General features: G+C 43.4%; 1 protein-coding gene across 1 annotated transcript in view; it reads right to left on the reverse strand.

The window, feature by feature from the left end:
* LOC138452541 (uncharacterized) overlaps nucleotides 1-19011 on the reverse strand; it is a 418730-nt gene that overhangs the window by 103006 nt on the left and 296713 nt on the right. The window contains exon 8 of the mRNA XM_069604986.1: nucleotides 18302-18457. Coding sequence (XP_069461087.1) covers nucleotides 18302-18457 — 156 coding nt within the window. The remainder of the gene's footprint in view (nucleotides 1-18301; nucleotides 18458-19011) is intronic.

Genomic DNA, 19011 nt, shown 5'->3' on the forward strand with positions numbered 1-19011 from the left:
ATGAGGAAATATGGGGAATGCCAACCCTTGTTCCTCTCCGCTACAGGTACATGTTCTATTGCACCTTTCTGTAGCAGGGTTAAAACTTTCTGCAACAGGAGCGGATCTGGATGTTTGGCAGAGTTGTATCCCGGTGGGTGATTGTTAGGCAGAAACCTGTGCAGTTCCCTTAGGGGACCACTGCAACAGATTTAAGACTACAGGTGTTAGCAGTAAACCTACTTGGTAGCAGTCTGTACCACCCAGATTTACCTGGTAGCTGTGGCTGAGCAGTCAGACTTCCCTCAAGAAGAGTTAGGCAGTATGCAAAGTATACTCAATAGGAACTCAGATACAATAATACAAGCAAACACTGACCAGAGCTTTGGTATCAAAGTATATAATTATTTATTTATAAACACACAGTTGAAACACTCCAGCACTCTTATTGTAAAAATATTCTAAACACAGTTACTATTATGATATATACACCCCTTTTTCCCTTATTAGAAAATCACAGTAAGACACCACTTATTTTCATACAGAGGTGAGCGCTTAACTAGATTGCACTATACTAAGGTTGTGAAAAAGGGAGGGAAAAAGACAGAATTGGCAGGATTATACCACTCTACGATTCAGGAACACTATTAGCAAGGCAGAGAGCAAAAAGTCACTGGTGAGCCAAAGTCCAAAGGCTGGGCCCACTCTTAGAGAGAGCAGAGCACAAATGCGCCCAAGATCACACAGTTACACTAGGCTTAGAAAGTCTTGCAGAGGGTTCAGTGAAGAGTTTAGAGAGGCTTAGAAAAGTTTAGCCAGGGTGTCCCAGGCTAACCCAGGTTTGAAAGCCGGGGGCTAAATCTACCCCGTACAGTCGGTTGCAAGGGAAGCCAGGCGGAACACGGAACAAGTGAGAAGGATCCTCCAGCGGTGGCAGTTGTTCCTGGTAGTGGTTGCAAGTTGCGGCGTCGTCCAGCGTAAGAGAGGATCTCGACGTGGAGGAAAGATGCAGGTCGTTGCACTACCAGGGCAGAAACCAGCCGCGGAGTTTTCCGGTAAAAGGTGGTACCTTTATCTCGCGGTCGTGGTAAAACATGGTATCCCGGTTGCCGGGGTGCTTAGCACGGGCAAGGCGGCCACGAAATAGGTCGGGAAAGCGAAAAGACGGTGAAACTGGTTATCCCCACCAGTCAAAGGAAGAAGACTCTCCGGCGGGAGATCTCCTCTGTCGTTGGGAAAAGTGGTGAGACGGTCCAGCAGGGCTCCACCGATCGTGGTGTCGTGGCAGGTCGGCTCAGCTTCTCCCTCGTCGGATTCTTAGGTCCTGTGGCGACTTCTGAAGTTCCAGTCCCGAAAGCCCTGCTTTTATGCAGCAAACCCCCATTCACTCAGCCTAGCTGTCACTCAAACATGCTAAGTGGTGAGCCGGCCGGCTCACCACTTGGGCCAATCAGGACGCAGTGCGACTTGAGTTGCCTAGGCAACTCAGTCCAGGGTGCCTAAATTCCCCTCCACCCCTCCTAAGTACCCCAGACATAGTGGCTCCACTTTGGAGGGCTTCTGTGGAGAAGCCCGCCAAAAAGTGGAACAAAGGGCTCAACTTGGGTTGGAGTCACAGAAGAGAACACAAACACCATTTTAGAATCAAGTTTTGGCAAAAAATACCAACCGGAGAATGAATATTAATTAAATAAACCGGCGGTATGTTTGAGGCTACCTTAAATAATTAAATAAAGATAGTAGCCTAAAACAATGGGAAATCCCATAGGAAAATATTTGCGGTTTAATATATAAAGTAGTATCCACTGCCACCAGCCGAAACTCGATCAGGGGGGACGGAGACGTGCCCCCTCGACTAACAGACCCTGGAGCAATCGAAATGGCCCCAGCCAGTACGTCCACAATATGATGGTTTGTACTGATTCTGTTCAGAATTTAAGACTAGTAAAGTCAATGGTGACTTTACATGCCCTGGGAGACAGTAGTCAGTCCCAGGGTATGGAGTCTATACTGGGGGATCACTATGACACCCCTGTGTTACTGCACGGAGGGTGCTGTGTAACACACCTCACAAAAACACATGAAACCCTATGGAGTAAAATACCCCATAGCCCACTAAACACATCTAGATTCAAAGAAACACACTCAAATCATGTCCAAGAGTGAGGGAAAAAGAGTCTCACTCTTGGCAGGAGAAAAAAATAAACCCCAAAAATCCAGCAAATCTGCTGGGGGACTCACTAGGTTAGGAAATTCAGCCTAAACAGAGAATTCTCCCTAACAGTGATTCTGAGGTTTCTTTTGAAAAGGAAGGCAGTAACCTTGGGATACTGTTTCTAGCGCCCAAGCATCTGAAGTAATGCCCCACCATTATTTCAGATGCTGTGAGAGCCTGCCTCCTACTGGAGTCTTGTGGGTCAAAACCCCAGAGTGGTTTTGCGGCAGCTGCAGCCGCGGCTGAAGGGACAGATGCCGCTGCTGGGGCAGATCTAGCACCTTTTCCTCGCCCCCGAGGAAATTTCCTTTAACCTCTCTGACTGGCCCATCCCCTCCCTTTCCCAAATGAGGAATAACATCGAAAGGGACGACCCCTCCAGGAAGATGAGCCTGTGTAGGGGAGTTGTTGAGGTTGTCGTGTAGCGGCACTCAGTGATTTTGCCGCCCCTTTGGAGGTCTGCGGTTTCTCCAAAATTTCATCCGTCTTGCTGCCAAACAACCTCGAGCCGTCAAATGGCATATTAAGAAGCCTGGATTGCACATCCGGTGCAAACCCCAACTTTCTTAGGCATGGAAATCTATGTAGCACCGTTCTAGACGCCATGGACCTACTGATACGTTCAGCTGTGTCCAAACCTGATTGAAGGCATTCCCCCAAAGCCTCTTTTCCATCCCTTACTATAGATAGGAACCCATCACATTCCTCACCTTCCGGGATGTGCTGAGCTGCAGCTGACCTGCAGTCCCACAGGGTATATGTAAATCTTGCAAGGGTGCAGGTTACATTTGTGGATGCTCCCTGACGTAAAAATCTTTCAGGACCATGCATCAACCTTTTTATCATCCCTATCAGGGGGAATTGTAGGGTAAGCAGCATTCCTAGTAGAGGTAGCTGCTTGAACTACCGGACTTTCTGAAGATGGGTGCTTACCTAAATATTTTGGATCTGAAGGACAGGGTCTATATTTTGACACACATTTCTTATTTACTGCCGGAATAGTTTCAGGGTTTTCCCATGCAGTATTAAACTTCCTTTGTAAAGCTATATGAACTGTAAGTATGGGGTCTGGCTGAGGTCCTCCTGAAAGGATGTCAGTCATGTCATGATCTTGATAGACAGGTGAATTTCTACCCCATCCCATGAATTCAATTACCCTGTTCATCAATTTTCTATAACCTGCATCTGCAGGTTCTGCTGGGTCAGGTTTTTCAAATTCATATTCTGGAGAAGTACCCAGACCATTTGCTGATTGCAAGCACTCATATAGATCTTGCATCTTAGTTTGAGGATCAACTAACTCCTCAGGGACTTGTCTTGTAGCACCAGCAGGTGAAACCTCTTCTTCTTCTGCCGATGACTCTCCTTCATATATAGATGACATGGTCCTAAAAAAATCATGTCTACTTTCTGGGTGAAACACCTTTTCAGGTAGTATAGATTTTAACATTGGTGTCGATTCTACCATTGGAATGGGTGTAGACGTCGACAAAAGCGTTGATGGAGTCGATGTTGTAGCCACTACATTCGATATTGTCGAGGTAATTTTCGATGCCTTCGATGGAATCGTTGATGCCGTCGAAGGAGTTGTCGAGACCATTGACACCGTCGAAGGAGCCTTCGATACCGTTGATAGTGCACTCGACGTAACCTTTTTAGGTTGGTTCATCGACACCTTGTGCTCGACCGCCTTCGATAGGGCCTTCGAGGACGTTCTAGATGAGGACTTTGATGACGTATGAGAGTCTGACACCATTTTGTGTGCAGGGGCATGGTCTTCGTTAGACTTTGAGGGGTCTGGGGCACGTTCTCAAATTTTTTTTAACATAGATGCTCTGAAAGCTTCCCACTTCTAGGGGAGTCATGTCTCGATGGACATGTTATAACTTCCTCAGACAATGTCGAGGAAGAGGAAGAGGGAGACCGGTGTCGTCTTTTCTTCGCCTTTTTAGTGGACGAAGAAGAGGACTTCCTGGATCTACTCCTCGACCTAGATTTTTTATGATGTTTTACTGAAGACTCAGCCGAGTCTTTTCTCCCCCTCGAAGAAAACTTCGAGGATTCTTCCCCACCGCCAGTTTACATCTTCGTTCTTTTAAGGCCTAATGGGTCATCGACTAACAAGAACCGCAGTCATCTATACGGTGGTCGGAACCGAGGCACCAGAGGCAATTCCGATGGGGATCAGTTAGCAACATCTTTCTTCCACATTTCTGGCATTTTCTTAAATCCAGTCTTCGGTGTGGAAGGATTAGATGAAGACGACATTATCATTCGAACTGACGCGCCGTTTATATCGATCCAAAGCGAAGCTAACAGAAAAATGGAACTGAGGCCAATTGGCATGCTCGAGGCATTTGTACAGCGTATGACATCGGCACTCGACAGATGCCGCCGATGGACATTGACGCCGCAGCCTCGAGTGGGGCGCCATCTGGTGGTGAGATAAAAAAATTCTGAAGCATCAAAGCTGACGGTATGGATATATCTAAGATGAGGAATACGTTGGAGGACACAATCCATTCGAAATATACTTTGAGATTTTCATTAATACAGTTTATATTACTTTCAATGTAAATCCATCAATGACATTGATTGATTAAAAATTAAATGAAGGCACACAGCAATGTTATGGTGGGTTTAGAAAATGTTTTAAAAACCTTTCACCTGAAATGTGAAAGTAGAATAGTCCATGTGACCCAAGCACATGTGATGTCCTCACTCACACATGTCACGTGGGGAGAGACACGGGGCAGCAGCAAGAGGAGGAGCAAAAAGACTGTTAGTTGGTCAATTCCTGTTTGTTTGTAGGAGAATAAAGATGCTTCTATGTGTGTGAATGGAGAAGCGTAGTAGGCTCCAGAGGCTAAGGCGGTCCACAGAGAACATCACAGCACATATGCCACATTGCCGCCTAGTAAGCATCGTTGGAAGTTCCCCTCCAGTTAAGAGCAACATCAGCAAAGCATTGTGGGTATGCAAATGAGCCCAAATGCAAGCCTTTTACTACAGAAAACTGTCTTTGTCTTACAGGCAGTGCAACGTACACATAGCTCTATCAATCCAAGACATACATTTCTCAAGGCTGCAGATAGGTGCATACCTGGGTGCCCCCTTATGAGGGATCGTCAGTGCAGTGTAGTCGTGACAGCTTTGTACTTGGAGCACTGAGGCATTATGGTGGATTTAAAAAATCTTGAAAAACAAAAACGTTCACCTGAAATTTAAGAATTCCATCAATTGCAAGATCCAGATTTTTATGAGTTGGTCAATGAGAAAGTACTCACAAAAACTAAACTTGCTTGTGATACTTTACTAACAGATTGGAAAACGTAAAATGTATTGAATTGGAAAGAAGTGATATTTCTAAAATATTATCATCCTGTGACTATTATTCTATATTTCTTACCTAAATTTCACAAGAGTATTATCACTCAACTTGGAAGACCAATTGTCTCGTCCAATACCTCACTATTAGAGGCTATTTGAAAATTCTTAAATCTGTTTTTGCAGCCCTTTGTGAAAAAACTGAATTCCTATAATAGGGACACATCTGGTCTTTTAGAGAAATTACAAAAAGTTACATAGGGAAACATGTGTTCTCATTTCTGTTGGTGTTCTCTCTATAAACTAGCATTAAACAGAAATATGTGCAACAAGCTTGCAGCTATTTTGTGAACTCTAGATCTGTACGTTTTAGACAACTAAATGAAGTGCGAAGAAACGGTAGTCTGGTCATAAAAGAATGTAAACTATATTGACCATGTCATATATTAGTTTTGGTATATAGATGGCCTATTTGTTATCTGGAATGGCTCAGTTAAGCTTTGCATGAACATATTCATCTACTTACCATGAATGAATTTAATTTGAAGTTGATCGTAACCTCCAATATGCATGAACTTATTTTTTTAGATGTTAAGTTCCAAGTGGCCAATAGCCCATTACTCAGCAAGATCTATAGGTAACCTACTGTGTCCAACTCTAATAAGCATGCTAAAAGTTATCATCCCAAAACCCTCATGAATAGTATCCCTTATGGAGAATTCTGGGGCCAAGGTATATTGTTCTTTAGAAAATGAGTTTCTTCGAGAAGTGAAAATCATTGATAGCCACCTTATAGCACAGGGATACTCTTGTGGTATTGTTGAGAAAGCATCAATAAGAGTGAAATATCAAAATGGAGTGAATCATTCAAAATGTCTAAATCAGATAAATCAGCTCCATCAGACAACACTCCAATTAAATGTATAACTAAATGTACTGCCAAATCTAATGCTGTTAAGTGGATACTGATAAAGCACTGACTGATCCTTTGTAGTGCTAAGGATCTATGCAAGGTGCTATTAAGTTGGGTAACAATAAACATCTGTTATATGTGAATAGCATCAAGATGTCCCTCTGGGGGTGAACATGTGCTCTACAAACACAACTGCTATTTTATGTTACAAGGTAATTGGGAACTACCCTGATAGAATCTAATCAAAAGCTCCTACTTTGAAAGAATGGATCTCTCCCAGTATGCTATGAACAGGAAAGAGCAAATGGCTTTTAGAAATGTAATAATGCAGAGTTTGTGAGACCAGTGGACGACCTTAACTATATGGATAAGACTAAGACATGAAATATAAAACAAGTGATAAACTGCTTAACTAAATTCGTAGTTTATATAATTTCATGTCCTTGTGAACTAATGCATGTGTGGTCTACTATAGGTCTGTAGAAATGCAAATTCTTCAACACTATTGAGCAAATAAAATTAATGAAACAAGTTATCCCCAACATTAGACTTTTCAGAAAAACACAACAGCGATGCATCACTGATTAACGTTTTTGCTATTACAGACATCTACAGTGAATACAGAACACAGCAGCAAGACTACTCCTCAGACTCGTGACAAAACACATCAAGCCAGCACTGAGAACCCTACATTGGTTACGAGTCAAAAAATAATTTTCTTTCAAAAACATGCATAACCCACAGAGCAATCCAAGGCCAAGGAATGGAAGTCATACAAGAAGAATTTGCATCTAAAAACTGAACGCTAAGGTCCAGCTACGACCTTCACATCAAACCAAAACAATAATCAAAGCAGAAATGTGCTGGATTAGCATTCTCCGGCATCCCGGCAAAACTTTGAAACTCACTCCCAAAGGAAATACGAACAAGAGAAGACCACCTGAAAATTAGGAAATTTCTAAAACTTGTCTCTTTAACTCACCAAGCAGGGGTATTGCTAGTTCTGAAAACGATCTGGGGCTGAGCTCATGTCGGGACTGTCAGGGCTCGGGGCTAGCTAGCCTTTTGGTTGTAGCCACTGAGCTTCTATCAGGGCTACAGCCAAAGGATCTGTGGCTATAGTCCCCTCACACCTCCCCAGCAACGTCTCTGACACCAAGCTAAACAGGAAACACTGTCAAAGTGGGACAGCCAATACAACACAAGACAAACACTCAAAACAACTGAAACCTGAATGCCCCAATTAAATAAAGCACTTTGACACAAACCACCATAGAAGAATATGAACCCTGCCAGACCAACATAACCACTGCATAGGAGGGCACAGACTAGTAACATCACTAATTAACACTAGTAAATGATTTCCGACATCCTGCATACTTACTATCAAACACCAAACAAAACACAAAACAGCTCTATAGCAGCAGAAACCTAAAACAACAACAAATGCACACACTCTGCAATACCCAAATAAATACAATATACTACAGAAAACTAAACCAATTACACACAAATCATCCTACACACACTCATACAACAAACACTACCAAACCCTTACCAACTAAAACCAAACCCAGAACAGAGTTTCCGGTTTTCTGAACTCAGGCTACCAATAGCACATCAAAGCTCTTTAGCGCTTTATCGCTCTAGTCCACTAACTAAACCGTCCCACCCCTCCTTCCTTTTCTGATCCACCAGAGCGCCTGGAGACCATGCAAATGGCAGTGCTGCAGAGTATAAATCACAAGGACATAACATAACACACTAGGAACAGAAATAATAATACAACAGAGAACTAAAATGATGACAAATAGAATGTAAATTAATTATTGAACTTGGAACAAATAAATTGAAAGGACATAATGCAGATGAAGAACTATTTGTCTTCCTCAATTAAAGGATAGTTCCGGGACTTTTTTTTTATTGTCCCTACGGGTCGGCCATGTGTTTGTAAGCATAAATCGGTAGATCGTAGGAAACTTTCCTATGGACCTTACCCGACTTTTCGCCCATTATCGCACTCGAAATCAGCCTCCATTTTGTGATAATCCTATCATTCCGCCGCATCGACCTGGCTCACCTGCCTTTGCGGCACTAAATCAAATCCCCCGCCCCTGAAACAGACATTATCAAAACATTCATATTCCCCGCCTCTCTCCGTGACGTTACTGTGCTGCGTAGGCAAACGCGCCCAGGCGTCTTCTACGCGACTCCACACAGACCCCGGAAATCAACACAGATCAGCTCACAATACAGCGCACCACAATTCGGAATATGAAACTGTACTTTGAAATCAAACCGCAAGATTGTAAATGTGGTAAAGTACATTTATTAGACATCAAATGTTTAGAGAATATTCAGCGATTTGCATTTTTATTTGCTCATGTTCCAAAATGTTCGTATTGAGGAACGCGATGGTCCTTTGCTGTACACAGGGTCTTAGAGCATCTCACAATACAGCGCCACAATTCGGAATGTGAAACCGTGGTTTAAAAGCAAACGGCAAGATTGTACATTTGGCAAAGTACGTTTATTGGACATCAAATGTTTAGAGAATATTCAGCGATTTGCATTTTTCTTTGCTCTCGATCCAAATTAGTTCGTCTTGAGGGAAGCGATGTTCGTGTGCAGTAGACAGGGTGTTGGTTTACGATAAAAATAAGCTCTTCGGTCGCACTGATAATCGCATGGCTGTTCCAACAACGAGGCACTAGGCCACCACAACGGTAGGTATGTTGCATCTAACCGTTAGTACCGCGTAAGGGCATACTTGTACTTGGCGATCGTCCCATAAAATGGTCAGGGTGGTAACGTTGTTCACGCGGAGAAGCAACTGGCGGCTGTAGAAGCCGTCCGCCGGTGTCTGGTACTCGTGACACAGACAGTAGTGAATGATGTACCTAAAAACATAAAAAATGAAATTAGTCTCACCATCAGATCCTTATTAAAATCATAGCGAGGACAGCGCTACTGGGTGTACACAAGTGTTTAAAGGCGTGGCGAGGCAGGGAGGGGGGGGGGGTGGTGTACAAGGTAAGTAGCATAAAATAATAAATAAATAGGGCCAGCTGGTGGCAAGTGCAAGGTAAGTGCAGAACAAGTGCTGGGAAGGGGGGGCTGTAGGATACTGAGACAGTCCCCCAGTGCAGGGGTTGACAGGGAGGCAGTGCAGGTGGAGAGTGGAAGGGCCCAGGACCGAGGTCGCAGACAGTGGACCAGTTGTAGCAGGGGAGAGGGAGAGAGAAAGCAGAAGCAAAGAGGAAGGTTTTGAGGTGCTTCAGTAAAAGCAGATGTTTCTCCTCAAGATAGTGCGCGGTAGAAAACAATATGCCACATAGAACGAACAAGTACAACTGAACCCGTCTTTAAAGCCACTGTATAGTAATGAAATTGCGGTATAAACTCATCAAAAGTTACTTACATTATATTTGCATTTTCCATTGTGTCTCTGTGTAGGGCAGACCCGAAACACCACTCCTTTGCCGACGTTACTTCTTCTAATGAACGTGGCTCATCGTTTCGTTTCTGAAATTTTATTCATTATCTTTTCATAGTCTTTCAGGATGGTCCCGGCCTGTCAAGGTCAAATCACAATAGAACCTTATACTGGGTCGTGGGACGTTCCGCCACCCGAGCAAAACATCAAAGCAGCTGACCTTCACTTTGAGCGAGCACACATTTCTAGTTAGCTGCAGTCAGTGTAAGGGCATCTTGTCTGCGTGCCTTTTTTTTTATTGTCCCTATGGGTCGGCCATGTGTTTGTAATACGGAAACATTCTATAATTTTTGTAAAAATGATTTATATTACTGTTTGGTTTAATTGCAATGGGCCTGCAACATGAGGAGACTCGAGAGAACAGACAATCAAATTACAATCATTTAAACCGTGATGTGTATTTCTCAATGAGCTCTGCTTTCGGTGGACATGGAACAGAGGCAATGTTGGGTGGCAATGCAGTTGTCCCCTGCATAGGTTCGTTCACCACTCCATGTATGTGCCTATCGAGGACATCTACGATAAGTCTCTCAATAAACTCATATTGCATATCCTCAAACACTGGTTTGATCACCCATTGTTTACTTCTTTTAGCGAAGGCCTTATTGTAGCGAAGCGTCCCTTAAGTTCCGGTCGTCCTACTTTGTTGACGGCCAACATTATGGTTATGTGCCAAGACCGCTAGAAGAGTCCGATTTATCATGCCTTCCATGCCAAAATGCAATCTTTTGGGCCTGTACTTTAGGCACATATTGTGGAACACCTCCAAATCTCCTGTGTGGCAGAATTCCGTGAGTCCCCTCAAATCTCTTGTTATAGTTTTATCAAATACAATCTTTTCAATGGCCTTGTGAGTGGGTGATGAAGGAATCAACCACTTCTTCTTCCGTGCCTCCTCTGTGGACAAATGGCCATGTTCACATTTGTGGAAATGCTCATTTGTCGACCATCGATGTACGTTGCTACAGTGCAACATTACTGACCGCCATTTTTCCAGTAGAATTTCCAACGACCCTTCACATGTTTTTGAGCTCCACCAAAGATGGTTGCTGATTGACTTGGACCACTGTGAAATACCTTGCATATCTTTTTTTTTTCCTGCAGCCGACAATTTTTTATTGATTGTTTTTGCAAGATGCCATACGTCAAATTGGTGATTTATATTTTTGTACTCTTCTCTCATTGTCTTGGCAATTGAAACGTGTCTGTCCGTGGCTATCAGGTCGATCACCATTCCCCGCGATTGTAGTTCTTGCAATGATGCTACAAAGCCAACTTTCTCCATGGCCACTGAGGATGTACTTTGTGACACCTGCACGACCACCGAACTCACAATTTTCTTACTTTCCATGTCCTGAAAGTGGTAGGTGCAGTACTTGGCTGAAAATCCTGGGCTGTCGCACTGTCCATCACCGGCTAGCCTGAAGCGTTTGCCCGCGAATGTACTTTCCATTGACATTTTTTCCATTCTCCAAGCTTCGCTGATGGCTGGAAATAGATAATCAGTTTGGTATTTGTAGAACTGACTTTCGCAATGAAATGGATTCCCACAAACTGAAAGAAATACTGTAACTTTTTAAAACTTGAACCACTAAAAAGTGCGGCCGCTGCACAAAGTAGATTGCCTGCTGGCAGTTGCCCCAGCATGGGTTGTGCAGACCATGCGAACGGATGATATTGTGTACAGGTGGCATGTATTTTAAGGTTAGTGCCTCGAATTGCACGAGTCACATTAATCAATGGCTCCCCACATACTTCCCCACCAACCCAATGCCCACATTTCATCATCATAATAATATCCATCAAACAGCTATCGAATACAATGAATTTGGCCTCTTTCCTTATACTGCCACTCTGCATCCCAGCTGGTTCGGCCTGTAACGTTGAGGACATGTCACTCGCATGAAAGGTACAATCTCTGATATCGTCTTCCGCTATGCTGAGTGATATTGATGGTGTTTCATTGTCGTCCACTTCATTCTCTTCCATTGCAACATCTGTTCCTTGTCCGGAGATGGGAGAAAAAAACAATGTCTTCAACTTTCGCGCGCTCTTATTTTTTGCGGGTGTGGATTCTGTGAATTTATCTCCAACTGCATCCGAACTACCAGGAGGACATTCACTATCAATGGCTGGTGGTGGTATAGCTCCCTTGTCAATCACTTCATATTCTTCCCATTGGCACGATGCATCTCCAGTCTCAAGTCCCTGCCAAAAGGTTTGACAAGCAACATCTCTCGTTCGCTTCACTGTCTGTGTAGATCTAGTTCTTACACCCACTCGCAACTAGAGGACAGATTAGAAAAGGGATGTTCAGTTTAAACACAACTTACAGTATTGAACTATTGACAGTGAAAGACAACATAATATAGTGAACAGGACACTAACCTTCTTTTGCTTTCTTTTCTTTGAAACTTTCTTGCCTCGAACTTCAACATCTGGACGCTGTTGCTCCGACTCGTGTGTGCATGTCTCCACTTCCTCTCGCGCTGCAACGACTATATTTTCATGATAAGCACATCCATCACTCACTGAGGCTCCATCGACTCCCTGAAACATAGAACTTTCATTAGTATGTATAATAATATTGAAAACACAAAATGTACTTGGGGACCAATACCCATACGTACATCTCAATAGCAAAACACGAATGAACGCATTGTGTAGAACATTCAAACGACAATAGTTCACGCATTGTTGATCTAGTTAGATTGAACTGTCAAGATCCATACCTCGGGCTCCGCATAGACTTCCATTGATGATATTATTGAAGATGATGCTTCAGTAACTCCCTGAAACACAGTAATTGCATTAGTATGGTTTTCTATTTTGTTTAAAAGAACATAAACTTTCTGCAGGCGTCAACGGCTCATCTAAATAGACCTGCACAAATGATCAGTTGTCTAAAATAAATAATGGATATCTAAATATGATTCGATTTGCTCCATCGTTGGAAGTGTCACCACCCAGAGATCTGCATCAACTACTAGGGGTGATGTTCTTGTTGAAGAAGCTCCGTCAGATCCCTGAAACATAGTACTTGCGTTAATAAAGAAGGAAGTATAGCGGATGTAATCACGTCATTTGATCTCGCATGATTGATCTGTCAGTATCCATACCTCGAAATGCATAAGAACATCAAGGGACGCTGTAACTGCGGTGCACACTTCTGCAAGCTGTTGCGCCGACCCGTAACTGCATGCTCCCCCTTCTTCTTGGACTAATGCTCCATCGACTCCCTGAAACATAGGACTTTCATTAGTTATGAACACAATATTGAAAAAAGAAGACACATAGGAGGGCGACGACAGAAGGACATACCAATGGCTAAAAACGAAAGAAACATTGTGTGTAACAATCACGCTACAAGAATGCAAGATCTGATGATCTCCATCGATGGAACTGTCCGGAAACGTACCTCGAGCATCTGAGTGACATCTACGGTTGTCGTCAATGCGTTGGACTCCTCAGCATCTCCCTGAAAGACAGTACTTGCATTATTTTGGATAACAATAATTATAACTGAAAACAAAGACTAGAGGACGAGTACTGTGGTGTACCATTAGGTAAAATAATTACACGATCAATTAAAACTATTGATTTACATGCCTAAAACAAGTCAGTGTCAGAATAGCTAAGTAAGATTACCCGATAGGCGCTTGAAGTGGCTGATGACTGCAATAACGACACGGATGGAGAATCTTCCGCCTTCATATTGAGTGGATACATAAATGGGGAAATTATTGTTAGCTAATGCTACACACTACCGCAAGGCCGAGAGACAAATACGTAAACTTGACTCACCAGTGGAGGGATGTGGACGAATAGAGTGGGAATAGCGGTTGAGAGCAATTTTCGCCTCGCTCGCGGTGTTTTCTTCTTTATTAGCAATGATGCGGAGTACATGTCTGGGCTAAAGTGCCTGCTGCAGATGCGGTATCGATCACCCCTCTTGTCCGCAAAGACTTCTAGGACTCTACTTTCTAGCTCAGAGGCTGGATATCCGCAATATCGGACCCATTCTCTTATCTGATCTATTGTTTTAGGGAAAACATGCATTATAGTACCTTCAGATTTGTTATGGGTCTTCGAAGGGCAACCGCCAATGGAACAGGCAGGCATTATGGAAAGTTCTGAAAAGTAAAGATCAACAATTCTCTATGAATACCAATGTGTTAAAACATTAAATGACACATAAAAGGTTCAATGCAAGGTCCGTTTTGGTTCTTGGAACTATACACGTTATTCACATGCGGATAAGTATTTCAATAACTTTCAAAAAATAGAAAAAGTAATTTGACTAAACTCAGAACATGTGACTAGTTCCTTGCATGTACTGTCGTGAACGAAAAGAAAACATGGATGCAATTTGATGACTACTAGCAAATAGATATAAATTAAAAAATTGGACGCAAAATGATTATGGTACATGGACTTACCTTGACGAACAAACAGTTAGATGCAGGGATCAGAGTAGTTTCTTGTCGTAGAACAGGGAGCAGTTCACAGGTTGCAAACTGACGAGTTTGCTCAAAGTGGTCACGGAAGTTCACAGAGACGAAGAGCAGATAACCAGCACCTTCACAGGTTGACTAGCAAAGCGCAAAGAAGTTCTCATTAGAAATATGAAGTGGGTTATAAAGAATTCGAAACAGGGGTGTGTTTGTGAATGAATGACGTGTATATGTCGTGGCATTATGCGGATTGCAGGGGGGCGTCCAGCGTGAGGGGGGATGCTTGGCAGGAGACACGGGGTCTGGAGGTAGACATGGGAACAACAACCCATGCTCTATAGACCACTTTGAAGTGTACATGGTCTTTGGCACCTCTTGGCCTTTATCGCTCCCTGACAGCTCCACTTGCCAGCAGCGCAAGTACCCTGGTGCGAACTGCCTTTGATAGGGCGGGGGGGGGTGGATCGGGGCGGTGGTCGTGCAGACAAGACACAGGAAGACTCGTGAATGGAGACACACTTATGTGGATTGCAGGGGGGCGTCCAGCGTGAGGGGGGATGCTTGGCAGGAGACACGGGGTCTGGAGGTAGACATGGGAACAACAACCCATGCTCTATAGACCACTTTGAAGTGTACATGGTCTTTGGCACCTCTTGGCCTTTATCGCTCCCTGACAGCTCCACTTGCCAGCAGCGCAAGTACCCTGGTGCGAACTGCCTTTGATAGGGCGGGGGGGGGGTGGATCGGAGCGGTGGTCGTGCAGACAAGACACAGGAAGACTCGTGAATGGAGACACACTTATGTGGATTGCAGGGGGGCGTCCAGCGTGAGGGGGGATGCTTGGCAGGAGACACGGGGTCTGGAGGTAGACATGGGAACAACAACCCATGCTCTATAGACCACTTTGAAGTGTACATGGTCTTTGGCACCTCTTGGCCTTTATCGCTCCCTGACAGCTCCACTTGCCAGCAGCGCAAGTACCCTGGTGCGAACTGCCTTTGATAGGGCGGGGGGGGGTGGATCGGGGCGGTGGTCGTGCAGACAAGACCCGTTTGCCGCAGGGCCTCACCAAGGAGAGGCCATCTAACTGAATGTAAGAGGATGGCTGCAGGATCTACTACATGGAAGGCAGGGGGGTGAGTTTATAAATACCTCACCCTCCCAGGAGAATATACACTAGATTCATTTAAAAAATCAAAACAACCATTGTTAAAATATATGTTGGGCTTTATTTTAGATTTTAGTTAAACATAAATAATAAACATTACACATTGTAAAGTTGAGGTTGCAGCACATCGAGGGAAAATCCGCGGTATTGTCCACTGTCACTGGGGAAATGTTGTCTAATGGCAAGTACCGCACAGGCAGGTATTACTCTCCGAACGCGGTGTCCGAGCCTCCCGTGAAGCCACCAAGTGAAGCAACGATAGGCCACCAGCCTGTACCACCTGTGAAAAAAAAAGATGCAAACTGTATTAAACTGACCAAACTTTCTTATCAATGTCGATTCAGGTAACACATGTCATTTTTCTTAGAAAAAAATTATATCTAGAAAATGCACTATATGGAACCAATTTACATGCGTTCAAATGATATGTAAATATAATTTTATATGTGGGAGACGACCATGAAATAGTGGTGGCATCACTGACATCACAAACAGAGTATACTTACTCGTTACTCGGATTACGCGGACGAACAGTGCCACGAAGTTCGTGCATAAGCACCATCATCATCCTCAACACTGTCCGTGAGAGGCAGGCTTCCCTGAACTCTGGCAGCTCGGTGATGCATTGCGGACTTTGCTCGCCTTCCTGCAGACTTTGCTCGCTTTCCGAAATGTAGGCCAAGCACCCGGAATTTTCACGGCAGCAGCAGTTCTCCTCCTCAGTTGGCATTAGCTCGCACCGATTGCACGTGCACCAGGTGGAGACGCCGTCCATGCGACATGGTCTAGGCTCTTCATCCGTTGACTGGTGCTCCCAACTGCCGTCCGAATCCCCATCGTTTTCGCGTGCTTGCCTTTCCAGTAGTTCTTCCTCGGTGTACTCGGGCTCGTACATATACGGCATTATTGTAGCCATTGTGTGGTAAAGAAAGTAAGATAATTTATAGCGGTGGTACTGGTATCTGTTCACACGGGCTACAATCAACGAAGGTAGCTGACCAGAGCACAGAAACGAGTCACAGAATACTCAAAGTAACGCACAGAGAGGAATGGAATCGAAAATCTGCTGCTGTATGTTGTGAAACGGTCTGTTTATACTTATTGGGGAAAGAGGCGTCCTGCCATTTCCATGGCAACACGTCAATAGCTGAGGCGCAGCGATTGTTGACACGAGACGTGCTTGAAATGGGCAGTACGCGTCTGCTGATGTCAGGCTCAGGGGCGGGGGATTTGATTTAGTGCCGCAAAGGCAGGTGAGCCAGGGCGATGCGGCGGAATGATAGGATTATCACAAAATGGAGGCTGATTTCGAGTGCGATAATGGGCGAAAAGTCGGGTAAGGTCCATAGGAAAGTTTCCTACGATCTACCGATTTATGCTTACAAACACATGGCCGACCCGTAGGGACAATAAAAAAGAAGTCCCGGAACTATCCTTTAAGCTCTGCTTGTCATAGGTAAGAAACGGTTCATATATGTAAAAGTATTTGTCTATTTAATTTAGGTTTGTCTTATTTCAGATTTTTATTCTGATTTATTCTATGCCCACTTAGGATGAATTCTGGCTATAATGAATTTGCTGCTTTGCTCTCCCTCCCTCCTTCTCTTTTTAGGTGCATGCCTACAAATGTGGCAAGCTAGTTATGGTGTATATTAAGAATTTTTAGATTTTCATGCACTTGCTTGAGTTTGTTTTGGTGCAGAGAATTAACTGTTTCCACTCCCTTTATAGTGTAAACCTGGGAGCTATATTTTGTATTATCTTAATTGTGCTTCGTTTCATTGAACAGTATTTGCTCAAACCATGTTAAGATGCTGCATCTCCTAGAGACCTACTCTGTTAATGATTTAGGATTCGGATCACATGACAGGTCCACGCTTTGCAGGAAAAGGAAATTATTATTTAAGAGTAAAAAAGTCTATGTACTATTGACTGATCTTTCCTGATGAAGTCCTGTTAAATGGGGCGCAATGTGTGGCAGCAAGAAGTGTTTCTTAACTTTTCTTTTCCTCTTGTATAGGTTTTTGAAATTAATGTTATTTGTCTACACTTTTAAGCCACAAGATAAAATCGCCATTTGGCCCTGTTGCACTTTACGAGAACATGTCTCTGGGATTTTGTTCAAAACCAACTCATGTTGACACCAATGTGTTTTTGCGTCTATATTAGGTTTTGTTGTTTTGCTCCTGTCTATGAAAGAGCTTCAACAGTAGCCCAGATGCACCCACTGAAAGGAGGAGGCAGATCAGTGTTATTTCGGTCTATTTTGTCTTGTGAAAATTCAGTTGGCCAAGTACCATTTACATTTCTATTGGATCCAGTAGCAGCATGTAGATTACTCCGATTTCATCAATTGGATGAATAGAAAATGATAATAGTTAAAATTACTTAACTTAAACCCAATATAAACCAGCAGCCAGTTCCAAGAGGCATTTAAAGTTATCTGGTGGATTACCCACAGTATTTCAGAGATCTACAAGCATGTAGTCTGAACTGGATCCCGTGGAGACCCTGTGCATCTGCTCAAATGATTCATAAGTCCATTCATTCAGTCTCAGCTTTATTTCAACAAACGTGATAAAAGCAACACAATAAGATACAGTAACAAGTACCATAGAGCACTATTATGATAAGAATAATTCATGTAAATATAATGCAATTGTTCATGTTACAATCATATTTAAATACCTCTTAACATGTACCATTTGATTACAGTGTTTGAAGGTCATCCCCTACACGGGTACTGTACCTTGCAACGGTTTCACACAGTCCGTTTTGCAGACAGAGGTGCAGCACTTCTCATCGGGGGGGCAGTCCAAGTCATGGCTGCAGTTAACTACGGTATTATTCGGAGTACAAAGAATCAAGATATGGAATCGAGACACTGGACAGAAACCAGCGTGATCTGCAACAAAACAAGGAAAAACATGAACGCTCCAGCTCCAGGTGGTGCAAATTTGGCAACAACAGAAGGCCTCTCTTCAAACGATAGATCTAATCTGCCACTCCACAATCATATCAATTAATCCAGGTTTATTAGTGTTTTTTTAATATTCCAGTAGTTCCAATGTTCTCCCAAAAGCATTCCCATGAATAATGCAGCCATGCGCCATTGGAATGAGCCATCCCACTCACCACTGCAACAGCACCCTTAAGGTTGTCTCATCCCCTCCTAAATACATCCTAGGAGCAAAATATTTTAAAACTGAAGTTAAACATAAAAATGTAATCCCTCCATAATAAAATGACGGCCAGAACACCTTAGGGGCATTTCTTGTGAAAAAGAAACAAACCTGTTCTCTTTACCCATCGCTGCATCATTCACAATCACCAACAATGAGGTTTGGGGAGGCTCCTTTCTTTCATGATGATATATCTGTATCACCAGCAATGAGGATTCCAGAAAATACATTTGTTTGATATCATTGTTGTATGATCAACAATCACCAAAAATTAGGA

Source organism: Ambystoma mexicanum, chromosome 4p (assembly GCF_040938575.1).
Source record: "Ambystoma mexicanum isolate Mex_15411 chromosome 4p, UKY_AmexF1_1, whole genome shotgun sequence".
Taxonomy (NCBI): domain Eukaryota; kingdom Metazoa; phylum Chordata; class Amphibia; order Caudata; family Ambystomatidae; genus Ambystoma; species Ambystoma mexicanum.